This window comes from Grampus griseus (genome assembly GCF_964374135.1).
Source record: "Grampus griseus genome assembly, chromosome: 13".
In the NCBI taxonomy this organism is placed as follows: Eukaryota; Metazoa; Chordata; class Mammalia; order Artiodactyla; family Delphinidae; genus Grampus; species Grampus griseus.
The window spans coordinates 18758863-18786830 of record NC_139007.1 but is presented as its reverse complement, the minus strand read 5'-3'; the positions used below and the strand labels follow the sequence as shown (position 1 = coordinate 18786830).

Here is a 27968-nt window from a genome sequence, read left to right as displayed (position 1 = left end):
GCATCAGTCGAGGCAGATCTTGGAGCTGCAGGAAGAGGTGGAGAGGGTGGGAGCGAAAGAGTCCATCACTGAGAGAGCGCGCGAGAGACCGAGGGAAGGAAACTTGGCGGGCGCGTCGCTGGTTCCTGGGATCCCAACACAAGCACGAGAGAGGAAACGCCAAATTTGTTTTTGCCCGGGCGGGGAAGAGGGCAGATCTGGGCCTGCGGGAGGCCCCGAGAGTCGTTCAGATTTTGGTAGGGGAAGGAGAGCGAGTGTGTGCGTGTGCCTGCGCTTGTGTATATGAGCGAGGGGCGGGCGCCGGGCGGCGGGGATGGCCGAGAAACGGAGGGGCTCGCCGTGCAGCATGCTAAGCCTTAAGGCGCACGCCTTCTCCGTGGAGGCACTGATCGGCGCCGAGAAGCAGCAACAGCTTCAGAAGAAGAGGCGAAAGCTGGGCGCAGAGGAGGCGGCCGGGGCCTTAGATGACGGAGGCTGCAGCCGCGGCGGCGCCGCCGGAGAAAAGGGCTCCTCTGAGGGAGACGAAGGCACTGCGCTCTCCCCGCCGGCTGGGGCGGCATCCGGGCCCATCCGGAGCTGTGCAGACCTGGAGCGGAGCTGCGGTTCCCGCGGAGCCGCGGGTGAGTCAGCCCCTTCCCGCCTAACTTCTTCCTTAGACGTCCTCTCCCGGTCCCACGGGCCAGTACCGCCGCGGAGAACCTGAACTACTGCGAGCTGTGGGCGTGCGCGCGCGCGGTGTCCCTGTGCGCCCGGGGCAACTCAGTCATCAGAGCGCTAGCCTGGGTGTCAGGGCGCAGAGCTCGCGCTGCCCTGGACGCTCTCGCCGCGCAACTCGGGTCACCCTCCAGACAGTAAAATGCCGCTTTCAGCCTGGTTTCTCAGGCTGCTGCTGCCGCCACCGCCCACTCACACCGCGCCCTCAGCAGCTGCAGTTTGCGGCGCTCGGCGGTGCACATCTGTGCTTTCCGCATCTGCCTCCCTTGGGCTTCCAGCCCCTGGGTGCTCTTTTTTCTTTCCTAACTTTTAAAAGCATGGGAGTGGGGGGAGCGACGGCATACCCACACCCCCGAAACCGAAACGAATGCCTAAACGGTTTGGGCAAACCAGGAAGAGGGCGGCATATTTGCAAACGTGGTTTCCCGAGGAGTAGCTGAGCGGTTCCCTTGCCTTCCTCTCTTGATTCCCGCTGCCAAGGCCGACGGCGATCGTGGGCTTGTTTTTCGTGCTCTTCTCTTCCCGCTGCTGCTTTGCTAAGAAGCTCCGGGCGGCCGGGGAGTTTGGCGAGAGCGGTGTTTGAAGAGCTTTCTAGAGGATGCCTCCGGCCGGGCCCGAAGCAAGGCGCCTCGGACGCCTATTACGAAGGGAGGCCCAAGGGCTTGGGACCAGGAGCCGGGGCGCCAGGCGCTTTTGCTCCGTGCTCTCCATGGCGTGGGGTGTGTCGGGGCCTGCACTGCGGATCTGGACTCGGGAACCCATCTCAGGCTCCGTTGGGCATGCATCCCAGACTCCGGCTGCGGCACAAAACTTATTTTGGGGCCTTGACCGGGCGGAAGCAGGGAGGGTGGGGTGGACGCTGGCCGCACGCCTCTGCGGGACTTGAGACTTGGGGACCGAGAGGGCTCTACTTGAAAGTCGAGTGTCCGTCCCTTTGGCTGGCGGAGCGCGTATTTACCCACCCATGGGCCTGTTTGTTGTAAGGGCCGGATGGCAAGAAAGCTTCCTCTTTCCTCGCGGTCCTTTTCCTCTCCCCAGCCGCCCTCGGGGGTTCATCTCCCCACCAGGTTTCCCATTTCGAGCCCTCACCGGTTACCCCTCTCTGCCCTTTGCTGCCCAGGCGGCTGTGAGGACGGCTTCCTGCAGGGCGCTTCCCCACTGGCATCCCCAGGAGACTCCCCGAAGGGGTCCCCGGTGCCCGCCCTGGCCCGGCCCGTGACCCCGCTGCCCTCGCCGCAGGCCCCGCGGGTGGATCTGCAGGGAGCTGAGCTCTGGAAGCGCTTTCACGAGATCGGCACGGAGATGATCATCACCAAGGCCGGCAGGTAAAGGGCACGCTGGCGCGAACGGCCCCGGCTCTGGCCTCACCGCACCTCTTGGTGGGTTGGGAAGAAGGACCTGCCAGAGCGGTGGGGTCTCTCGTTAGCAGTTTCTGCAGACAAGGCCCCGGGTAGTGGTTCATTTTTGAGACTGGCTTTGCCTACCTAACCTGGAGTGCAGTCGGCCGGCGAGGGACACAGCCCGGCTGTCCTCTCGTTGGATGCTAAGGAGAAAATCGCTGTCGCCGCGGAGGCGGTAACGGTTACTGTTGATAATCCGCATGCAGGGTAGTTATAGATTCGTGATCATACTTCATATCTGTTCAGGCATTTATTTAGGCTTTAGTTATGTTTCTGAAATTAAGGAACAGATTATCCACCCCTCCCCCCGTTTTTAAAAAAACGCAGTTTACTCTTTAGCAAACTATTGTTTGCTTTTTTAGATTCGAAACTTCTAGTTGGATCTTTATCAAAAGATTTGCAGGCAGTATGAGAACGTGATGTGTTATGCTATTTTGATATTAGATTAGGATGAAAATTAGTGGAATCACCAGTAATACATGCTTAATCCCTGCAAAAACAATTGCCCCGATTTTTAAAAACCATTCTTTTTATAGATTCACAGTTACGTGATTACTTTTTTTTCTAAATGAAATCCAACAAATTAGCCTAAATTTGCTGAGGAACACCAAAAAAATTTGTAAGATATATCTATTTTTTGAAAGTGTGAAATGTGCACATCCGTCAGTTAGTAAAATAAATTGATTTGTTGCACAAATCATGTTAATGTGAGGGAGGGACAGAAATATTTGCGTTTTAGAGTTTTCAGTTCATTTAGTGCAGTGAAATCGGTGAATACTATCTTCCTTAAAAGAAACTTTAAAAAGCACACACAACTCTTTCAGGGAGTACCCATGGCAAAAACCTGGATAGCATAAAAGTATCCAAACTTATTAGAAATTACAAAAACATATTTTATTGAATCCATATGCTACCTTCTACATTTTCACAGAGCTTTTTATTAATGATCCAAATTCAGTCTTCAACAACACAAAGCAACAGTTGTCTTATAAAGGATGTAGTTAAAGACCTTTACTCTTTATCTTACAGGTGCACTGAAATAACACTAAAACAGCCAGCGTATTAAACTGTTCTCATGCCTAGTTAGGAATAATGGACTTTCTTTTCTCTGGAAGTGGTCTTTAATGGCTTTATTGTTATAGGAAACATTTCTGGTAAATAACAGTACTAAAATTTGTGTTAGAAGGTTAAATTAGCAAAAATTAGATTAACCGGAAGGATCCTAGACATAAATCATTCGATGAAAGTTGTTTTTTTTAAGAGAACTGCTTTATTTGTTTTTTAATATACAATAATTTGCTGCTGTATTCCTTGCTGCTGTGCCCTTTTTAAAAGATAGGTGCGTTTATTTTAGCATCTCCTTTTATATGCATCTCTGGGAAGCCAAGAGAAATGTGGATTTTCATTTATTTTAATTAGCAAATTTTGAGTAAGTGTGGTTAAATAAGAAAGTGTTTTCAGGGTATGGTGGGGGAAGGAATGATTTGGCAAATATACATTGTGTTTAGTTTTTGCTTTCAATAAAGAAGTTTTACTATACCTTTCAAATTTAGAGCAACTTTTGCACTTCACCTTTACCATGCTGCAGACAGGAAGTCCTGTCTCAATAAAGAACATATTGTTTGGTTATGGCGTGGCACATTGGCTCCTTGTGCTTTTTTTTTTTATAACCCTTTTAAAGTTTCACATTATAATATATTTTATCACTTTTAGAAATTCAAAATTTCTATTTCTACCATTTGGGACACTTTATTGTTTGTATTATTAAAGTTAATCTGCTTACCAAATTTTGTTTAAAAAATAAAGTGCTTTCTGTGCCATTATTTCTTCAGTGTACAATTTTTTTTTTTTTTTTTTGGCTTTTAGCTATACTGACATTTCAGTAAACATGGAATGCAAGTACAGGGACAAATGACATTTAAATGATTCAGTTTTGATACGTCCTGTGTTCAGATTCTTTGAATTACATTACCAAAGTGAATGTTATAAGTTTTTCCATGTGAAAAATACAGATTCGAGAGTTTTCTTTGCTTATTCATTCTCCAAGTGTAATCGTAAACAAAAACAGAACCCAAACCATCTTTCCTCCCCTCCCTTGTACATAGGCGCATGTTTCCAGCAATGAGAGTGAAGATATCAGGATTAGATCCTCACCAGCAATATTACATTGCCATGGATATTGTGCCAGTGGACAACAAAAGATACAGGTACAGTGATCAGATGGATACAGAGGATAAGAAAACGCTGGGATTTTACAGGATACGCCTATTTAATCTGTGCTGATTATGATATTTGTTTCCAGAAGCCTGTAGAATTATCAGATCCATAATCCAAACCCTGTCACTTCCAGTAGTCTAGATGGTGCCTTCTCTTACAATAAATGTGAAAAAAAAAATTTGTTTTGCTTTTAGTAGATACAGAAATGTCTTTAAGTGTTGAGGAATTTTAATAAGGGGTCAGTTTAGTGTTGCTAAACTAAATGTGACTTTAATGTTAATTTACATTTTGATTAGGATTTTGAGACAAAATGTTGAGTCAAGTTTGTAGATATACATAATAGTTAACAAATTGTTTCATTTTCTTCGTGATTTTTTGGACATTTAAATAATTTCCCTTTATTGTGTTACATACAAAAATCATAGGCTTCTTCACAGGCTTTTTTCCCTTTAATTTGAGAAAATTATTGAAGATATTTTACAATTTAGAAAAAAAATTCTCAATTCATTACTATATTAAGACATCTTTAAGCTGGCAATGAATTTGTTACCTCACTGTTGTTTTTTTGGCTGGTAGTTAACACAGTAATTTTAAAAAAGTTTTGTAGTGTTTGGATTTTGAGAGAATATATTTATCTAGATATCAAGTAAAGTTGGAAAAGATACTTTCTTCGGTATCAAACCAACCTTTGCTTTTCCTTCTGCAAGTAAGCAAATCAACAGTCGTCAATGGCAATTCTTTTTATTTTACTGAGGAGCTGAACTGATTCACTTTGTTATAAAGCAGAAACTAACACACCATTGTAAAGCAATTATACTCCAATAAAGATGTTAAAAAAAATGCTAACATTTAGAAAAGGAAATTCTGAGTGGAAAATCGGAAGATGCTGCTTTAAATTTCTTTGTTTCTGTCTTTTAAATAAACAGCTAGAGCATTTAGTAAGTTTTTAAATGAAATCAGATTTGGTTTTTATTACTCTTTAAAGTTGTATCCCTTATTTTAATTAAATAATTCATTAGGGAGCTTTGCTAAAATTATCTACTACATGATAGAAGCTAGAAGGCATTGAAGTTTATTCTTTAAGTTTACTTGGTTTAAAATCCATATTCTAATTTGGGTTTTGCCCTTAGGAAGACAATGTAATTCTAATGAGCTTAGAAATTATTCTTTTTTCTTCTAAGTTTGTCTTCTATTTCTTCCTCCAGATCTCTTCCATATATTTTGGATGCTTTATTTTACTTAACTGATCCTTATTATTCACACATAAAGCAAGAAAAATTTCAAGTATTAAGATGCCATATTATAAAAGGTCAAATTATAAAACATAAATTTGCTTTCACTTATATTGCTTCTCAAGAAAAAAATTGTTTTTAGCATTTGTGTTGAGAATGTTTCACAAAGAATATGTAACATGTAGCATTTATTCTCCTAGTGGGTGTGGATTTTTGAACTATTCAATATGCATACTTTTTCAAGGTTTTGACAGAGCATATCACTCTATTTATTTTGGCAATAGCTCTATATTCATTGTGCTGCTTTTCTTGCATTTCTAAGATTTGCATTTTATTTTCCAACTTTTTCAACAATGGTAGAAACAAATATTTTTGGCTTATTCTCTGCTATCAAAGAATGGTATTTGGTGAAATGAAAAGTGATTGTGATTTATTAGAATGTAAAATTAATATTCACAAAAGGCCATGCACTTAGGAGCTTATTTATTGAAATTGCACTATATCAATTAAGAGGAATTGTTTTTATTATTATTCTTTATTTTGTGATAATGTATTTTTTCCCAAGAAAAGGAATTAAAGAATAGAAGGCATATTGAACTCAAAAGAGAATGAAATGTGTGACCATATTGAAACAGTGAGCCTCATCAGAGATATTATGAAACTGTTTCATGCTATTTTAAAAAGAAATTTGCATATATACTGGTAGAATTCTCTGAGACTATTTGTAAATTGTTGCTTTAAATTGTATGCCATATTTTAAAACAAATGGAAGAAAAACATCGAAGTATATAATTTCATTTTCTACCCTTTTCTAAGTCAATCATCCATATACTAGTTTCTAGTTTTTGAATTAGTGTATTTTAAATTAACATTAATAAATTATGGTCTGAATATAAGATTAAACATTACTGTCTTATATACTACTTGAAACATTGTTATTTAAATGATTATTTTTATAGAGTCAATATAGTTGACATACACAAATAGAATAAGATGTTTTGTCTCTTAGTTAGAAAGGTAATGTTAATTAGATATATCATAATTTTTAAAGTTTGACGTGTATTTTAATTAGTGGTATAAAAAATTTAAAGAATTTTCTTACAATAGTCAAAACAAAGAGAAATATAGGAGATAAAGGCCTATGTTTTATGATTTTACAAACTTTTAAAATTAAACAGAATATCCTCAGTTTATAGTGTAATAGAGTTAGAAAAAATAACTATAAATGATAATGGATAGAACTTTTTTCCCTATGAAAATAAATTTACTGAAAGTTCTGACAATTTCCCCTTGCCTTTCTACCATCTATCTCATCAGTTTGAACATAAGTGTAAAACGGGAAGTGATAAAGAAAGTGGGACACTTTAAGGTATAACTCTCAAGTATTTTTGAGATTTCGTTAAAGGAGAGATTGAGAACTTAGTTTCTTCATGTCAATTGAACATCCAGATGAAAAATGGAAAACATCAGAATACAGACAGAATGTCTAATGTGTTTAAGTGTGATTCATCCAAATTAAAACACTTGCATTTATGGTGGGAATAGTGTGCATATTTTTCACTAAATCCTTAACATACCACTTTGAGTGGTCAGTAGGTTATCACTGCTTCAGAGAGTTTTTAAAAAGTGCTTGAATTCTTATTTTATATGCATTGAATGTAAAGAGCAAATCGTCAAATTTTAGACTTTTTAAAGGGTGCAGATTTTGTCTGAGTCTACTGAGTTGGAAATTCCAAGAAAGCAACAGTTCACAAACTGAGCCTTGTCATTGCCTTCTAGGTATGTTTACCACAGCTCTAAATGGATGGTGGCGGGCAACGCTGATTCCCCTGTGCCACCCCGGGTGTACATTCATCCAGACTCGCCTGCCTCAGGGGAGACTTGGATGAGACAAGTGATCAGTTTCGACAAGCTGAAGCTCACCAACAACGAACTGGATGACCAAGGCCATGTAAGTACATGGCCTCCCTAATTTGCCTCCATTGGATGGCGTGGGCTGTATCTGTACTGTTCCTGCCTGAAGGAAATGAACTTTTATAAGATCATGAAATTCCTCTCCTGGTTGACTAGCCTGTGCACAGTCTGCGCAAAATCTAGGTTATAGTTGCATCAGAGATTATGCCTGTGGCCGGAGTATTCTATGAAGCATTTAATAGGGAAAACTAGATATTGCATTTGTATTGGAATGAAAGAACCTCAGGCAGCCATTTTTAGCCAAAACATTTGTTTGAAATCCCGTGAGGTGCCAATTATTATACTCTGAATATGAATTCTTGGCACTTGGGTGAACAGTGATAATGATTTATTGTGTCCTGCCTGCATCCAGTTCTTTCTCCAGTGAAGCTCATGCTTCTCAATAACAGCCCAGGCTTATGCTGTTTGCGTGTTCCACCTGCAAGCTCCCAATTGTTTTGTAACGACATCTAAGGTGTCAAATACGTTGTAATAATTCCTTTTCATCTTAAAACTGCTGAAAAATGATATATATGCTAAAGCCAGCCATTTCAATAATATAGTCATTTTTAACACTTTATTAATTTGTACACAGTATTGTTCCTAGGCAAGACTACCCTTATTATTTTAATAAATAAGTAACTCTGGATACATGCTGATTTCCACTCAATGCTAGCATTTCTATTAGGTTTCTGTTATTTGAGAGGGTTTTGACTGAAGCAGGATTGAAATGCCTTTTTAAGAGCATATACGGTACGTAAAAGGAATACCAACTAGTTCATTTCTCAAAGGGGTGACATGAAGATAGCATATTTATGGGCCAGTCTTTTCAAACAAAAATGCAAACTGTCATAAGCTAGTAATACAGCGATGACAGGATGTGATTTGTAAGTTGCTAGATAATATCTTAAGCAAATTGACCTTAATGAAGACATTCAAGTACAAATTTCACTGTGGTACAGATGCAGCACCTGAATTTTTAAGACTCATCTCTCTCAAACTGCCAGTACTTTTGTTTATTTGTTGCCTTTCATATTCTAAACCAGAATCAGAAAAGTAACAGTGTACAGTTTATTTCTGAATCCCACTTCATGCCCTGTACTTTAGTGCATTACTTTGCTTCTCTTCTATTTTGTCTGTATATACACAGTCAGGTTGTAACAGTTATTTTTCATTTGATTTCAATGAAAGAACACTAGTTTCTTCTGTCTCATTGGGGGAGCCAACTGTGAAATTTTGCCAGTGCATCCGCTGAGGAGTCTTTAATATTTTTTACAGTAAAAATTTTTAAAATAAATGGCACTAAGTGTTACCTGTTTTCAAAGCTTAAACATACCCTGCTTTTCTGAGTTCTATAGTTTGAGAATATATCTTTTAAAGAGATAAGTGGGTCTAAAAGCTATACACTGTCATATATAAGGGACAAACTCCTTTAAATAATTTAAATAAATATAGTCATTCTATAATTCAAATTCTTTCAGATCAAATTACTGGCTTTATATCTAATATCTACCATATCTACAAAATTAGATATAGATCTAGTAATTTATCCATCTGATTTTAACTTCATAATTTCACTAGACTTTATTTAAAACAGCATTCTCTAGAGAAACAGAACCCACAGAATGTATAGATATAGTTATAGGTATATAGATAGATATAGATAGAAATAGAGATAGAGATAGAGGAGGAATTTGTTTTAGGGAACTGGCTCACACAATTGTGGTGGCTGGTAGGTGTGAAATTTGCAGGGTGGGTGGGCAGGCTGAAGACCCAGGGAAGAGCTGATGTTGCAGCTTGAGCCTCGAGGCAGTTTGGAAGCAGAATCTCCTCTTCCTCAGGGGACCTCCACCTTTTTTCTCTTAAGTCTTTCAACTGATTGGGTAAGGCCCACCCACATTATGGAGGGTATCTGATTTACTCTACTGATTTAAATGTTAATCTCAACTGAAAAGTACCTTCACAACGACATCAAGACTGGTGTTTGGCCAAACATCTAGGTACCGTGGTCTAGCCAAGTTGACACATAGCGTTAGTTATCACACAGCATTTGTTTTAAATACAAAAGAATAGATTGCAACTTGAGCCACAATTGTTTATACCTAAATAATTATAACATTTCACTCTTAAAAAAATAAAAACATAGCAGAAAACAGACACAATCTATAGAAGTGTGTCATTTTCCAGTAAAATTCTTTTAAGGTTGTGACAGGATGTAATACTTTAATAAAGGAAAGTAATTAGTGTGTGCAGGGAATAGGGAGAGAATAATATGTACCTGTGCATTTTGGAAGCGAGGAAATCGCCTTTGCAAATAGTAAAAATGTACATATCGCTTGATACTAGAGGAGAAGGTAGGAGGGAAAATGCTCTTTTCTGTTCTTTATTTAAAAACAAAGTTTTGAAGACTTTGTAAAATGTAGTAAGAGATAAGAAGCCATAGTCTCTGCCTTCAGTGATCTTCTAGCCTAGATGGGGAGAGAGGACAGGCACACAGGTGATCGTGATGTCAGCGCACAGCAGTGCAGTTACCATATTGTTCCAGCCAGGAGACATTGGGAAGGCCCTGTGAAGAAGGTGTCTGCTGTGTTTCTTTGCTCAGTTTGGTGACCCTAAATAAGGTTAGATTAGAGATTAGGAAGTCATTTCTTATTCTATTGCTGATGTGATCCAGCGTCTGAGAAGTCAGCAGTACCATTGTGATGGGACTAACTCAGCAGTCCCTTTCCTGATGCAGAGACCTCTCAGGGACTCTCACCTCTCTGCCCTCATACAGTTGAGCCTCCCCACCCCCCAATTCTAAAGGAAGTGACACTAATCTCTAACCAATCAAGCTGTAGATTCAAATGCGAGGTCATTTGTTTTCTAAATTGGTTTCCTACTTTTTGTCCTCTCAGTTCCCAGTTTTATTCGGCTAAAGATGTACAAGTGTTCAACATGGTGACTTGAGAACTCCATGTAGACCTGGGACTTTTATTAAACACAGAGAGATTGGAGGAAACAAATTGTCACAGGGCTGTGAGTGGACCTAGGGCTGCACATGAGATTATGTGCCATTGTGATTTTCCCCAAAGTGATTTTTCATCTTTCCAAACACCAAGAATTGTTTAGAGAGGAATACTGGTGAGAATCTAGAGATGTAGAAATGTCCCACCACTCCACAGCTAATCTGTTTTTTTTTCCTGTTTAGCGTGTCAACTTTTTATTAAAGAAAAATTAATCTTATAATTTTTAGGACTACACATGTATGTCTTTTTTTAACATCTTTATTGGAGTATAATTGCTTTACAATGTGTTAGTTTGTGCTTTATGACAAAGTGAATCAGTTATACATATACATGTATCCCCATATCTCCTCCCTCTTGCATCTCCCTCCCACCCTCCTTATCCCACCCCTCTAGGTGGTCACAAAGCACCGAACTGATCTCCCTGTGCTATGTGGCTGCTTCCCACTAGCTATCTGTCTTACGCTTGGTAGTGTATATATACCCATGACACTCTCTCACTTCGTCCCAGTTTACGCTTCCCCCTCCCTGTGTCCTCAAGTCCATTCTCTACGTCTGTGTCTTTATTCCTGTCCTGCCCCTAGGTTCTTCAGACCTTTTTTTTTTTTTAGATTCCATATATATATGTGTTAACATACGGTATTTGTTTTTCTCTTTCTGACCTACTTCAATCTCCACAGCTAATCTTGAATGTTGTGAAGACTTTATAATCCCTACTTGTCCTTTGGGGAGACTGTAGTCAGCTTTGTCTTGGATTGTATACAAACCAAGACTGACTCTTGGATTACCTGGGAGCAGATGGTCAGCATGCTTGGGTGGGGTATTTCCTTCTCATTATGTGCATGTTCCACTTGGAATTTGCTGTCTGGAGGGAAACATTCAGGTGAACATTTCCCTGCAGAATTAGATAATTCTATATCTAAGGTAATTCTATATCTAAGGTAATGGTGCACCTTTAACCAGGGCAGGACTTGTACCCACAGTGCTGGTGTACTTTGGAAGGAAGCACAGTCAGGCATCTACAGCCAGGAAACTTGTCGGAGGGTCTGTTCTTCCAGCTGCTGAGGATTCACTGATACAGTCACCCTAGCTCTGAGTTTGTCCTCACCCTCTTCCCATTTCTGCTCGAGAATCAGATGGGGAAGCAAGAGGTCACAGGGGAGATTGCTAGATCTCCCTGATGGAAGGAACTTGCCATGGCTTAGAGGGCTAAGGTTCATAAGCAAAAAAACTTTGACTCTCTGGGCCTTGGTTCTCTCATGGGTTATATCGGAACCAGAGAATTTTGAGTGACTCAAATGAGCTGATGAATTTGAAAGTCCATATTTGTAAGGGCACAGCATCACACCTGAAACAAAACCCAGGCCACTTTGATACGGAGCTTGCAACCCTGTGTACCTACCCTGACCCCTACCATTGAAAGCAAGTCTGCATCTGGTATCACCAAAAATGCAGGGAGCCAGGTTTTTGTTATCTGCTCCTTCTTGGTCCTTTGCTTGACTTGTTCCAACACTGGCATTTAGGTCATGTAGAAAAGTTCCAGAGTCAGCAGGTAGTGTTTCCCTGTTGAGCTGTTTTGTGAGGGACAGGTGGTGTATCTGTCAAACTACAGGCACTTAAGGCCCATCAGATCAGAAACACGTAACATCGTGCTTCTTTTGACTCAAACCTAGTATCTTTAATGTGGGAAAAAACTGTATTAACCTTCACATGGGAAAGCACCCCGTGTTTATGGACAGAGGTCCATGTGACTATCTATGCTCCTAGGTAATGTCCCAAAGAAAAAACAGCCTCCATCTGAACAGAACAGAGAGCACGGAACATGCAGATCAGTTATAATTATCTGAGTTTCAGAAATGGGCACTATCATTGTGGTCTCCTTGTTTATAAGGCCAGTGGTTCTCCTTGTTCTACTTGTTCTATTAAATAAGCAAAATATTCTTGATGAATGGATAAAGAAGATGTGGCACATATATACAATGGAATATTACTCAGCCATTAAAAGAAACAAAACTGAGTTATTTGTAGTGAGGTGGATGGATCTGGAGTCTGTCATACAGAGTGAAGTAAGTCAGAAAGAAAAACAAATACCGTATGCTAACACATATATATGGAATCTAAGAAAAAAAATGTCATGAAGAACCTAGGGGTAAGATGGGAATAAAGATACAGACCTACTAGAGCATGGACTTGAGGATATGGGGAGGGGGAAGGGTAAGCTGTGACAAAGCGAGAGAGGCATGGACATATATACACTACCAAACGTAAGGTAGATAGCTAGTGGGAAGCAGCCACATAGCACAGGGAGATCAGCTAGGTGGTTTGTGACCACTTAGAGGGGTGGGATGGGGGTGTGGGAGGGAGGGAGATGCAAGAGGGAAGAGATATGGGAACATATGTATATGTATAACTGATTCATTTTGTTATAAAGCAGAAACTAACACACCACTGTAAATCAATTATACTCCAATAAAGATGTTAAAAAAATATTCTTGAACACTTGTCATTATAACTTTGATAGTTCATTAAAAAGCAAATAATGGAAAAAAAAAAGCAAATCATGCTATTTTATGAGAATAACTAAGGCTCGTTTAGCATTCTCTTAAAATTTCCAGGGATATACTATATTCCTATAGATCATATTGAAAGTATATTATTTTCCTTGAATAATTTTCAGGTTGCTATTGGCAGTTACCCTTTAATGTGCAAACATAGGCATGCCTCATCTATTTCTGTACCCTACCCCAGTATACCCCACCTTAAGTCATTTTGGAGATTTCGTAAGGATATAAACAAATAAATGAAATTAAAGTGTATATAGCTATACAGAGAAATCTGCTTGAAAGAACAAAGACTTTATAAAACAAGAACCCACTTTTCATTGACTAGTAAACAGAAACCCAAATGAATTTTTGTTTCCTTCACTACAAGCCAGTTCACTCTCGTCTTCTTGGCCATGCACTGTATTTTTGTTTGTTTAATGTAAAGTGGCTTTTTCCAATTTTTAGTCTGCTCTGGAATTTGCTAATCATTGGAATTAAATCTTGCTTTTTCATACTTTTTACCTGACTCACAGCCAGACATACATTTCATGTTAGACTTAGTGCACACACACACACACACACACACACACACACAGAAAGCAGACAGTGTTTTGGAAAACAGTATCTATTCTTACTACAAGCAGCACACTCTATTTTTCTGCTTTATTTGCTAATTTTACTTATTTTTAAAATTTCCAGTTGCAACACTTTAAACTGATTTTGTGAGCCATGAATGAGTTAGTTGAAATTCTGTCCTTTTCTAAACCTGGAAACAGACTTTTCCAGAGCTTGCTGATTTGCGTTGTGTGTCCCTGGGTGATGATGAAGGCTATTGTCCCCTCTTGTCCTTTCCTCAGACTCATGCTATTGTTCCATCAGGAAGGTCTGGTGGGTCCCATCATTAGATCTGCTATCCAGGCATTTCCTCCACTGATAGAAAGAAAATTTTAGGGTTAAAAAAACCCCAAAACTGTTGGTTAATAACAGAGTGTAAAGACATCCTTTGGGGGCAGCAAACACACTCTACAGGTAGAGGGCTATTTGTGTTTGGGCTGACCAGTGATTCTGAATGTGGCTTATTTAAACTGAGCACATCCTGAAAAACATGAGGCAGGTCAACCAACCACTGTGTTTTTCCCAGACCTTTGTTTAAGCATTTCTCCAAACTCCTAACTCCTCAAAACCGGAATTCAAATTGTATAGCTCAGGAAACATATAGATTCATTAACTAAACTCATTAGTGAATATATTAATTTGGATTCCTGGCAGCAAATAGAAAATCCCATTGGATAGGGCTGTTTCTTTTTTTTTTTAATCATTGACATATACAATTTTTTTTTTTTTTGCGGTACGCGGGCCTCTCACTGTTGTGGCCTCTCCCGTTGCGGAGCACAGGCTCCGGACGCGCAAGCTCAGCGGCCATGGCTCACGGGCGGGCCGAGCCACTCCGCAGCATGTGGGATCCTCCCGGACCGGGGCACAAACCCGTGTCCCCTGCATCGGCAGGCGGACCCTCAACCACTGTGCCACCAGGGAAGCCCGACATATACTATTTTTAATACACAGTCCATATTCAAAAATTTCCAGCTGTCACAATAATATCTTTTGAGTACTGTTTTTTCCTGTCTGGGTTCCAATCCAGAATCACACATTGCATTTATTTATTTATTTATTAACGTCTCTATTGGAGTATAATGGCTTTACAATGTTGTGTTACTTTCTGCTGTATAACAAAGTGAATCAGCTAAATGTATACATATATCCCCATATCCCCTCCCTCTTGCGTCTCCCTCCACCTGGTCCCTATCACACCCCTCTAGGTGGTCACAAAGCACCGTGCTGATCTCCAGAAAGTAGGCATAGAAGGTTAGGGCTATTTCTTTACCCCACCTCCTCAACCTTGACAGTATAAAACGTATAAAGAAGAAGAAAACATTCACGCACAATTCCATCATCCAGAGCTGTGACCACTCTTCATATCTTTGTATGGGTCCTTTTTACTGTCTACTTTTATGTAGTTATGATAAGTTGAAAAACAACTTGGATCCTTTATTCTAATTTAAGATTTAAAAAGAAGCGTTTCATTATGTGGTTAAAGATGTCCTAAAAGCGTTAGTAATGGCTGAATAATGTTGTATCCCACTGTGTGGACTTTCATTTACCTAACCAGTCTACTCATGTCAGTGGTTTATAGTTTTTCCACTGTTGTAAATGGTGCGCTGCACATCTTTGTATATGAAACGCTTTTCTGGATTTGGAATATTTCCTTAGGATAAATTCTCAGAAGTGGAGTCTTTGGGCAGAAGGCAGTTGAACCGTATCATCAGATTCCCCTAGCTGAGTCTGAGAGCTTTTGCATCGCCAGGCATCTGGGTTTTGGAAGCCTTGTTAGGATGGGAGCACGGACGCTGGGCTCTCCAGGCAAACCAGAGACTTTGTGAGCCACGCATAAGTCACACCCTGGGGTATCCTTAAAATCCCTTTGCCCTTGAATAGACATGTTGTGGTCACCAACAAGGGAAAAAATGTTTCTGAAGAAAACCTTGGTGTGCAAATACTGATTTTTAGGGGATGGGTGTGGTAGAATTCAAATAATCATTTCAGTCTCACTCTTAGTTTTATTGTCTTGGACTCTGTGTTCCATTAGGATCATTATAAATAAAAGGCTTATGAATTTATTCTTGTGTTTTCAGAAACAGAAAATTTGATGTTACATTCGTATGGTTATACACAGGGTTCCGCCAAAATAGTGATTACTTTTTTCGTTTGTATTTTTATGCACACTTTGCAAACAGCTTCCTAGCAGTCTCAGTCCAATTTTGATATACTTTATTAAATTGGCACTTTCAGAGCCTTGGATATTTTTATTTCCAACTGGGATTCATTTTGCACGTTAAAGATTTAGTCAAGGCAGAAGTTGCTGACAAATTTGGCTTCTCTTTCCTTGACATAGATTATTCTTCATTCTATGCACAAATACCAACCGCGAGTCCATGTCATCCGTAAAGACTGTGGGGATGATCTTTCTCCCATCAAGCCTGTTCCATGTGGGGAGGGAGTGAAGGCATTCTCCTTTCCAGAAACTGTTTTCACCACTGTCACCGCCTATCAGAACCAGCAGGTACTGTTCTCAGAATTGGGATCTTTCTAGCCGTTTAATTTCATGTGCAGATTGAAAGCTAGCTCTTCTTTTCTCTGTATCTAAATGTTATGAATTGTCATAAAGCATTTGCCATCCAGAATATATATGTATTGTAATAACAATTATTTATCCATTATTCCTCATGTAAAGCTACTCTAGTGAGGATTTCTTCAGACCAGAGTGTGTCTCATGACTGGCCGTGTAGGTTTACTTTCCATTTTGAGACATTGAATCCTGATGTCATAATTAAAATTAGAAAGCATGTGTATTGACTAGGAAATAGACATGTAGGATATGAAAGTGAGTTACGTCACAGGGCATGGGATTTGACAGCTCACTTTATTTTAAAGCTACCATCCATATATTATGGGAAATATTTCAGAAGCATTTATCCTATGCAGTCATTTTAGTATATATATACAAAAGGGCTATTTCTTTCAAGATATGCTTTAATTGTGATAGAGGGTGATGCATATGCTTATATAGTCTGAGAGATGAGCGATTGTGGAGTAATCCTTTCATAAAATTGGAAATAATTTGAAAAGTGAAAAACTTCTTTTCTATATGAGTAAGTATATGTACTTCTTTAAGGCTGTGTCAAGCAGGTGGATAACTGAATTGAGGCAATTATTTGATCCATGCAATTCTGGACAGTTTTCATAAGAAATAGCGATGGAGTTGAGGCTGATGTGGTCTGTGGTAGATTTTTTTAAAATTTCAACGGTCAGCAGAATTATTTTAGGTTTCCACTTCTCTTTACATTTATATACATCTCAGTTAACAATTTTAGGCTTTATAAACTCTCTGTTGTGTTTTCTGTTGTTTTAAAGCTTCTTAGGAGATTTGGACCCTGTCCTGTGCGTCCTCCTTTAGGGCTGAGAGGCTTATCTGTTCTCGTCCATGTGGCGACACCTGTCCCACAGCCCAGGCTGTCCTGTCCTCTCATACTCACGTTGTCACACTTCTATGCAGGTTTTTGGGAGGGAACATGAAATTAACCTTTAAAAGGGCTGGAGAGGGCTTCCCTGGTGGCGCAGTGGTTGAGAGTCCGCCTGCCGATGCAGGGGACACAGGTTTGTACCCCGGTCCGGGGAGATCCCACATTCCGCGGAGCAGCTGGGCCCGTGAGCCATGGCCGCTGAGCCTGCACGTCTGGAGGCTGGGCTCCGCAGCGGGAGAGGCTGCAACAGTGACAGGCCTGCAAGGGCTGGAGATAATTAGGAAGATATTCTTAAAATATGTCAGGTGTAGAAAATGTTTTTTATTAAAGGAAAAATATAATGCATGGAGAGAAAAGAGCAGAGGCATTTGTTACCCAGTTCATCTTTTTTCTCTGTCTGTCTGTCTGTCTGTCAGTCTCTCTCCAACGTACCCAATTAACTGTGTTAAAAGTGTATTTTCTACTAGCCTCTGTGATACAATAAACGAGCTGCAGTGGACTTTTGGTACATGTTGGTGACTAACACCAATTCACAAATGTTGACAAATCAATTAAGAGGATGGAAAAATTAGAAGAAAAGAAAATTGATGATGAAAAACCATGTTCATTTTTTTAAACTTCCTGGCTGCCATTTTGAAGAACTTTTGGAAAATTGGTAAGCAGCCCATGCTTGGTGGCTACCAGCGTGGGCTCTAAAGCCTGGGGTGCTAGCCCAGTTCTACGGCCAGTTAACCTTATGATCATAGGAAACTTAACCCAGTGTAAAAGAAACATAAAATTGGGATAATAACTACATCTAAGTTGCTATGAGAATTCAATAAAATAATATGCACAAAACTCATATTACAGCATACATGGTATGCACTCAACAGATGTGATGTCAGCAATAAAAAATCATTATAATAGTAATTGTGAAAAACCTATATTTAGACAAGGCACCATTATATAAATATGTACTCTTTTTTAAAATACTATTTTAAATGAACACTTAAGTTATTAAATGTTCTTTAAACATGATTTAAATGAACAGATAATTGAGCTATAATGAATTATAAAGAATTCTTTCAATGGCAGAGTGGCAGACATGGTGAATTACTTAGCAGACTCTTACATTATCTCATTTATAATGTAGTTTTATCCACACACTAAGACAGTAGCATATGGAGTACACCTACCTCAGGTGTTGCATGGCTGATTGGCAGATGGTTGAGAGCATACACAGCATAATATAGGGGGATTGCGGATGACTTTCCAAGGGTGCCTTTCTTTGCCTTAATGTCGTCCAGCAGTGTTCGTTTGTCCTTGGCCAAAATGGCACAATAAGAAAGAAGGATGTTCATTAACTTTGGAGATTCCACTAAACCAGGGAACACAGAAAACAAAGCACGATGTGCTTCTTAGAAAATAGGCTGTTAACTCCTTTGGGCAAAGTGGAGATCTGGTAAGAAACAAATGGGACGTTGTTTACTAGTGTCAATTTCAGGATGGTATGACTACAAAAAGTTGTTTTTAATGGAGACGATTAGACCACTTGCAAAAATGTTTCCCTCAAATCTTGGGGCCTTCCTGGGCAAAAATCTGGTTGTGAGTCAACAAATTACAACTGTAGTTAAAATGAAGCCATTATTTATTTCTCCTACATATATAAGATTGAATCCCATTAGAACCTTCAAGTCATGGTTACCTCTGGTTAGACATTCACTGTAGTGCTCTGACCAGGTCACGAATCCATAGATAAAAGAGGAGATGAGAGCCATAAAGATGATTCAAGGAGAGACAAAGTTAAAGGAATGTATATTGCCTATTTCTGAAGAAGGTTAACAACATTCAAGCGTATAAATGTCTGTTAAATAGAAGCTGGATATTAGCTGCTCCGCATCACCACTACTGCAAGAGAAACAGACACATGTCACAGCGTTAATAAAGGGAAGAATTTTAGTTTAGAGAGGTTGTCAAACAAAGGGCAAATTATCAACAGATGATTCAGAATCTCCTTCTCCAGGGATATTAAAAGCAAAGCAAACTTTATCTATTACAGGGCTTGAACAGAGGCGGGGGAATGTCCTTTTCATAGCAAATGAATGTCTAGATGATTTCTGAAATTTTCATGTAGCTTTGCTACTAATATAATAAAATACCTGAGAAACAGGGAAGAACACAGTACATCCTCTGACAGTTAATTTTGGAGTTACTTATAGTTCTTCCATCATTTCCATTTTTAATAACCTTCCTTGGCATTTATAATAAGACTTGATGTGATTTTTTTTTTCTGCTCTGCAGATTACTCGCCTGAAGATAGATAGGAATCCCTTTGCCAAAGGCTTCCGAGACTCTGGGCGTAACAGGTGAGCCTTAGTGAAAAACATTCTGGCTGTGATAAATATATTTGATTTTTTATTGTGAACTTTCCATTACAAAGTAAACAATTAAATTTACTGACATGGTTTTGAAATCACTTCTGATGAGGATTTAAATTTACTAATATCATTGAGCCTTGGATGTAACTTATTTTGGGTGTGGCATTTTGCCCATTTCTAAGATTAATATTGATGTGAAATGCTGGGGTGAAAACAGAAGTTCTCAGGGTGTACAGTGCATGCTGCCTCTGAAGGGGCCTTGTGGAAACCTGCCCCTCAAGATCCAGGGGCTTTAATATCCCAAATCAAAATACTCTCTGCATCTGCTCTTGGTTTAGAATTTGCTTAGTGATGTCACAATTATGTATTGATCTGTCTTCAAAATAGGACAGACTCTTGTTCACTCAGATTTCCAACTAGAATATGAGACTACTCCTCACTGCCAAGACAGCTGATGTTCTTTGGTTTCCAAATTTGTCTTGGCTCTACTGACAGCCACACACTTGTTTATTTTTTCTGTGTCGTGTTTTATGGTGTTTGTACTAAGTGGGAGAGCTACAATAATGAATTCCACTCTATTACTTTTTATCAAAAAGCAGACCACCCTAGTCTGTGTGCCAAGAGTTTTTGAATTTATTGATATGATTCTATCCCAATACAGTTCAGTGCAACGTTTTCTAAAATAACTGTTGATAGTAATAATAGACTAACGTTCTCCAGATGCCCTTTCAGGGTAAGACTTTGACTTAAATGTTTTTAAAAGCACTTTGTTTTTAAAAAGTATTTGAGACATTTTTTATCACTTTACTCCAGAAATACTTCTTGAAAACTTGGTATTGGTAGGCGGTGTCTACATGAGGTCAAAATCCCCGATTATCTTATTTTAGGAACAATTTCACTTTAAATTGTAGAGAGAAAACAATCAAGCAGTAGTGCAGACTTTTAGTTCTTTCAGCTGATTAGCTGGGCAAGGTAGTGTAGACAGAGACCTTTTCTCAGAATAAACTCAAATGCTTGCAGAAAGACTTGATTTCATCTTCATATGCAATGATTCATTTAAACACCTGCCCTAAGCCTTAAACTTAGCGCAGGCAGATCAACAAGACTGACTAATAACAGGGCTTCACTCTGTAGGAAGATTTGCAGGTATTCCTACTATACATTGTCTGCTGTATTGAGATGATTCTGTCATTTTAGATGTCTCTTTCCATGTGCAGAAAAACTTTGCTTGGCTTTTGTTATGTTGCATTAGCTCATGGTTAACTTTGCTTTTCAGAGGAGTTTCTGAAAGTTGAATGATCTAGTAACTGGGGTGGTCACTGGTAAGGTGACTGAAGGAAGCCCCTGGGATGACTCCTTTTCTACCTTGCCAAATACTTTGATGGAATCTTCTTGTGGTTTTGGTTATAGCCGAAGAGTATGTATCTATTTATGACCCTTGCATTTCTTTCAGTTCTTTTTTTTTTTTAAAGCAGAGAATAAATTTATTAAAACTCACTGAAACTCCAGGAGGGCAGCATTTAGGCTTGAGATCATACATCCAGGAACTAAGTCCAGGCTCTCCTGTAGGATGGCTCTAGCAAAGACCTCACTGCTGTTGACATTGGGGGGGTCACATGGCTTGTACGCAGTCTTTTTTTTTTCTTCCACTTTTATTGAGATGCAATTGACATACAGCATGCCTAAGTTTAAGGTGTACTGCATAATGATTTGACTTACATACATCATGAAATTATGACCTCAATAAGTTTAGTGAACATCCATCATCTCATATAGATACAAAATTAAAGAAATAGAAAAACAATTTTTTTTCCTTGTGATGAGAACTCTTAAGATTTCCTCTCTTAATAACTTTCCTCTATAATATACAGCAGTGTTCATTATATTTATCATGTTGCACATTACTGTCAGTTTGTTTTTGAAGCAATAACTTTAAACATATTTTTAAAGGTGTATTTTGGGTAGTAGTCATAGTGGATAAGCCTATAAGTAGAAGTGAGATGATAAGATACATATTACAAGGTTTCAGGAAGAATTCTAGATAAGTCAGCACAATGAAAAGACGTTAGTTTTTAAAAATTTGATCAGTGAAAAAAACTCAGAGGCATTGGTGAAAATAAACCACTAAGTCTCTTGTTTGGTACCATGAGGTCAAATGCTAGGTTTGATAGAAATTTTTTCTTCCCTTTGGCTGTTTCAGGAGTATATAAGCATGGCATCCATGGTGCTTGCTGTTTATTGCCTGACTCTAAACCTTTTAAAGTTTTTAATCGACACGCAAAAAATAATAAATTATGTTTTAACACTTTTTAAAGGTTGTTAAAATTTTAAATTTTTATTTTACTCCAAATCTTTAAACAATATCATAGTATAGGAAAAACATGTTGAACTTATACATAGCTTTCTTGTTAGTGAAATGAATAGTTTCACTTTTTTTCTCATTTAAATGACTTCTGCTTATCACAGAAAAGCTCTTCAGTGCCCATTTTGGAATGCTAAATATCTATGGACCAGTATTCCCAGTTTTAAAAAAATCTGATTTTAACATTTTCCACTGATAAATGCAAAAGACACTTATAATGAAAAGAGAGAATTTGGTCAGCTTTAAAGATTTCTAACTTATGTATTATTTTCCTTTAAAAAGAAAGTTATCTATAAGACCAGGAAGGTGCGTTGGTGCTGAGGACTTGGGGGAGGGATGATATGTTTTCATATATTGATAGAGAAAAAAGCCCATGAGAAAAAATTCAAAATATTTCTTTAATACCCCCAGTTTTCTTGCACTGTTGTTACTGCTTTTTAATACACATTCTGTTTTTATTTTTCCCTAGACATGAAATAAACAAATTATGCAGGACAAGAAAGAAACTTGGACTTGTGATTTTTTTAAACTTTATAAAACAATTGAATTAAAAATTATACCCTCCTGGCTATTTATGGTTCTGCAGCCTATTTTATAGGAATCAGTAGCTTCAGCCCTTAAAAGCTCTCCTGCAAGACATTTGTTACGTGAAGGAGAATTTATGTGCTGAGAATAGTTTCATTCTTCAGTTAGGCCTTACGGTTGACCCTATAAAATGTTTTACTCAGGAAGGTACAAAAATTTCTTCTCTTTAAATACTTCAGGAAAAACATAACCATTTTACTAAATAAACTTGGCCATTTGATAGCATAAATTAGCGAGGTGATAAAGTGTGGAAATTGTTCAAAAGCATCTTGTATAAATTACCGTCTTGGCTACACTCCTGCAGGAGGTGTCTTTTATCTTTTCTTTAACTAGATGGGAAAAAGTCTCCATTACTGGAGAAAATGAAGGCTTTTTTTAAAAAAAAAAGTCCAGATTCAGCTAATAAATATTTTATAACTGTTTCCTGCAAAATATCTGAAATCCTTTCTAGAACTTGCAGTGTGAAACAACAGCTTCAAGAAAAATATCAATAGGTCCAAATCAGATCACATGTAGATCTGTCACCTTCAGAGCATCCCTTTACAGCTTAGGGTTATATATTTGTGAGGATCAATAACTTCTCCCTAAAAATTTGGTCTGTGGGTTTTTATTTGAAGCATCATACAGTTTACACTGCTAAAGCAAATAAGGCACTGATGGTCATCTCCACAGCTAATAAATTTCTAGGTCCCATCGATGCTCAGGACTTACCTCTTTGTAAATTCCCCTTGAGATCACTCCAGGACTACTCTGGTATCCTGAATATTTAAAACTACAATTACGAAAACTCATCTATGCGGTTTCACAAAGCAGTTTATACAAAACTGTGTCCTAACTTCTTTAGCTTAAAAAAGCTTCTTTCTAGAAAGTCATAAAAATTGAGTATTAGTACAAGCTAAAAATAGAGCAATCAGCTCAACAGCACCCAGCGTTCATAAGTTGAGTATTAAATGAAACCTGCAGGTCATGTGGGGCTTTGGGACTGACCAGGCTGCCAACCTTCTCCCCAATCAATACTTTAATGTACATAAAATATTGCTGAGTAGAGTGGTCTTGGATCTGGTTTGTAGCCAGCCACAGATAGCATGTCTCGTTTGGAAAAAAAATCACTTCGTGGTAAAGAACTTTAGAGCTAGGAGAGGGTTTAAAGCTTTGTATTCCAATCCTCACTTTGTGGGAAACTGCAGTCCAGGGAGCTTCAAACATTTACTCAAGGTTAGTGGGTTGTAGTTACAACCCAGTTCTCCTGATCTCCAATCCAGTGTCCTTACCACAAAATAGTCCTCTCTCTGGGGCACACTGATTCCATCCGAAGACAGACTCTGTCCTTCATGCTCAGGGCAGCCCAGGGCAAGCGGCGGAAGATGGTTTTAGCTGCACGCACAGGTCACTTACCATGGGTCTTCAGAGAGCTCTCGCCATGTTGTACAGGGGGTGTGACTCTGTGAGGCGGTTTTCTCTAGTCTTAGTTCATAGCTCATGACTTGGGGATGGAGGGAAAGTAACACGTGGAGTCTAAGCTATTAAAGATAGACCCTGTCTTTAATATCAGCATTAAATACAGATTATCTGTATTAAATAGAACTGTATCTGACAATCACAAGAGGTGTTCGTGTGCTGTTTGACACTCAGGAATCAGACATTTCCTACAGTGGAGCTATATATTTCATGAAAAGCACAATGTTACCTAGATTAACAAATTGCTTAGCACTGAGATGATTGAGGAAATAGTTGGTGAGGCCTTGAGAATGTGCCAGTTGAGTGAAGGCCCTCATTTCTATGACCTAGAGGACTTAGTTATCTGATGTACGGAAGTGATATCTGAATCACTTACAGTAGGAGGTACATACATTTATTATGTGTTTAGAGTAGTCACCCTTGTTTTAAAACATGCATGTATCCACGTAAGTAGCCCATAATGAAGTTATCCTGTCTCTCTAAGTGTCCATTCATTAAGTGTGTGTAGGGGCTTTAAAATAATGTCTGGTGCTGATACTAGCTCCATATACCGTGGCACCCTGTGAGATCACCTTCCTGGGATCATCCTCCAGGCTGGGCTGAGAAGCCAGGGCTGCCCCCTCTTCCCCAGAGCCCACCCTGGCTGCCCTGCGTGTGGTGATCACGCCTCTGAGAGAGAAGTCAGTTTTCTTAGGATGAGTGCTCTTCTCAGCTGGCTGCCGAGGCACCGGATGCTGGATAGAAATGCCTCTACAGGGCGTGCTTTTGTGGCAGAGCTCTCCGCATCAGAGGGAGAGTGGTGTAACAGGGAGAGAGTCTGAGCTCCAGATTACAGCAAAGCCGTGGACTCACGGCAGCTAGGATGGACTCTCTCCACCCCAACTTCCTGGTACAAGGGTACAGCTTTTTATCCCCTGAGATCAGCTAAGTTTTCTGAGAATGTTAACAGGACATCCTGGGTGGATTCCATCCTCTTGTGCTCCTGGTGACAGAATGGTAGCTCATCTCCGAACCATTTCTTTTTCTGTCTGTGCCAAGCTCCTCACCTGCCAATGTGGGGGGCCACTGTCAACACCAGCGGTGTTTTCTGAGCTGCTTATTATGGCTGCAAACTCCAACTGCTCCTAACTGAGCTTCTTGTGTTCACCCCCATCCTGACCCTTCCATTTAGAATGGGTTTGGAAGCCCTTGTGGAGTCATATGCATTCTGGAGACCTTCACTACGGACCCTCACCTTTGAAGATATCCCTGGAATTCCCAAGCAAGGTAAATCACAAAGTCTCTTGGGTCAGGGACTTCCCTGGTGGTCCAGTGGTTAAGACTTCACCTTCCAATGCAGGGGGTGCAGGTTCGATCCCTGGTCTGGGAGCTAAGATCCCACATGCCTCCCGGCCAAAAAACCAAAACATAAAACAGAAGCAATAGTGTAACAAATTCAATAAAGACTTTAAAAATGGTCCACATCAAAAAAAAAAGACTTAAAAACGAAAAAAAAAAGAAGTCTCCTGGCTCATGTATACAGCCAGGTCCTGCCTAGATGCTCAGGCACTGAAAACTGCACAAGTCATTGCTTGTCCTCTATAATGGCGACCTCATTACCAACATCCTCCCATTACAGGATCCCTCTCTTTTCTGTCTGGTATGGGGATGGGCCAGGAAAATGGCCGTTGTGGTCAAAGGTTAAGTCTTGGATGTTTTAGGCTGTTTATATATTTCATAACCTTTACTTTACCCTAAATCTCTTCTTAAAATTAGAGGTAGACTAGTTGGCCTTGGTACCAGGTGTACTTCACAGATAATTGCCCATGCTGGTCCCGGTTTACCCTTTCTTGCCAGCTTCCTCTTCCTTCAGCAGAATTGCCTCTAGGCAGGGTTCTCTTGTATTTATGATGAGAAGGTCAGGCACACTGAGGCAACCTTCCCTGAGCTCCCCTTTGAGTATTTCCTGCGAGCCCAGGGCTGGTGTTTCCTCAGAGGGAGCAGCATGGAAAGGGATGACACTTCCTTCTCTACTTGGTAGGTAGGACTCGCGGCTCACTCCTGCACTCAAGCATTTTACGTCTGATCCTGCCCAGCACCTCGTTGAGAATTTAGCATTGCTGGGTTTTAGATAATTATCATTGGGCAGATTGGGCTTTTAGATTATTTTAAGAAGCTGTATAAAACACTGTCACTAGAGCAATGAAGGTTTTACAACCTATCCAGCCCATTGGAATTCTCTTCTCTCCCTAAGTTCCGTCAAGTTGCAAACATCAATCTGTCAGCAAATCCAGAGGGGGGAGTCAGCCGCCACCACTGTTATTGATTGGATGCAGGGTTAACCCCCCTCTCTATTTCACAGAGCTGTTTACTTGCTGGATCTCTGCTCTTGTGTTAGCATGTGATTCACCAAATCATTTTCTGTTTGGAAATGAGATATGTATACATGTAGCTGATTCACTTCGTTGTACAGCAGAAACTAACACAACATTGTAAAGCAACTATACTCCAATTAAAAAGAAAATAAAGTTCTAGACGGTTGCCTTATTTCAGTAGCCCTGAGTGGTACAGTCATTGATGCACACAAGCTTGCAGTGGGAAGTTGCAAGTTTGTTTGAGGCAGGATGTGTCTTTGACCAATTTGGCTCTTTTCTTTGAATTCCTTCTTTTTTGGCAAGAAAATATATTGCTCCAGAGGAAGCTCTGCCGAAAGAAAGAGTAAAAGTTGGGTAGGGGCTTCCCTGGTGGTGCAGTGGTTGAGAGTCCGCCTGCCGATGCAGGGGACACGGGTTCGTGCCCCGGTCCGGGGAGATCCCACATGTCGCGGAGCGGCTGAGTCCGTGAGCCATGGCCGCTGAGCCTGTGCGTCCAGAGCCTGTGTTCCACAACGGGAGAGGCCACAACAGTGAGAGGCCCGCATACAGCCAAAAAAAAAAAAAAAAAAAAAGTTGGGTAGAAGTGAGGTGATGGAACTTTTGGAACAAGATACAGGGTAAGATGAAATTTATATTTTCTAAAGTTGCCAGGAAAGTCAGTATTTGTAGTGTTTATTATTAAAAAATGAGAAAACTTTGAGAAAGCTAATTGAGGGAGAAAATGTGAAAATTCTATGTGATAGTGTCCTAATATCTTCTGGAAAAAAAAATAGTCACTCCTTGGGGAGATAATTTCCTTGAAAATATTGAGAGGATCTATGTTTAAAATATTTCAGTCTGAATTCAATTAAATTACAGTTCCTGAGAGCGGAGACCATCTCCTTTTCGTCTTTGTACCCGCCCCTTGTAACAAGTCCGTCTAGCACATGTGTACACAGTTGAAAGGAAAAGATGCTCTTTACATTTCAATTTCTTTTGTAGGAAATGCAGGTTCCTCCACCTTACTGCAAGGTTCTGGGAATGGCGTTGCGGCCACCCACCCTCATCTTCTGTCCGGCTCCCCTTGCTCGTCTCCAGCCTTCCACCTGGGACCCAACACCAGCCAGCTGTGTAGTCTGGCCCCGGCTGACTACTCCGCATGCGCCCGCTCTAGCCTAACCCTCAACCGATACAGCACGTCCTTGGCCGAGACCTACAACAGGCTCACCAATCAGACGGGCGAGACCTTCGCCCCGCCCAGGACTCCCTCCTACGTGGGCGTGAGCGGCAGCGCCTCGGTGAACATGTCCATGGGCGGCACGGATGGGGACACCTTCAGCTGCCCACAGACCAGCTTGTCCATGCAGATTTCCGGGATGTCCCCCCAGCTCCAGTACATCATGCCTTCACCCCCCAGCAACGCCTTTGCTGCTAACCAGACACACCAGGGTTCCTATAACACGTTCAGGTTACACAGCCCCTGTGCCTTGTACGGATATAACTTCTCCACATCCCCCAAACTGGCTGCCAGTCCTGAGAAAATTGTTTCTTCCCAAGGAAGTTTCTTGGGGTCCTCACCGAGTGGGACCATGACGGATCGGCAGATGTTGCCCCCCGTGGAAGGAGTGCACCTGCTTAGCAGTGGGGGTCAGCAGAGTTTCTTTGATTCTAGGACCCTAGGAAGCTTAACTCTCTCATCATCTCAAGTGTCTGCACATATGGTCTGA

At 40.2% G+C, this 27968-nt stretch overlaps 1 protein-coding gene across 1 annotated transcript; it reads left to right on the top strand.

Moving 5' to 3' along the window:
* Window positions 1-313: 313 nt before the first annotated feature.
* TBX18 (T-box transcription factor 18) lies at window positions 314-27968 on the top strand (the record flags this gene model as incomplete). Its single annotated transcript, XM_082669195.1, has 8 exons — window positions 314-620; window positions 1835-2039; window positions 4220-4321; window positions 7343-7514; window positions 16018-16185; window positions 19427-19491; window positions 25080-25174; window positions 27244-27968. The coding sequence occupies 8 exons, from the start codon at window positions 314-316 to the stop codon at window positions 27966-27968; spliced, it is 1839 nt and encodes a 612-aa protein (XP_082525321.1).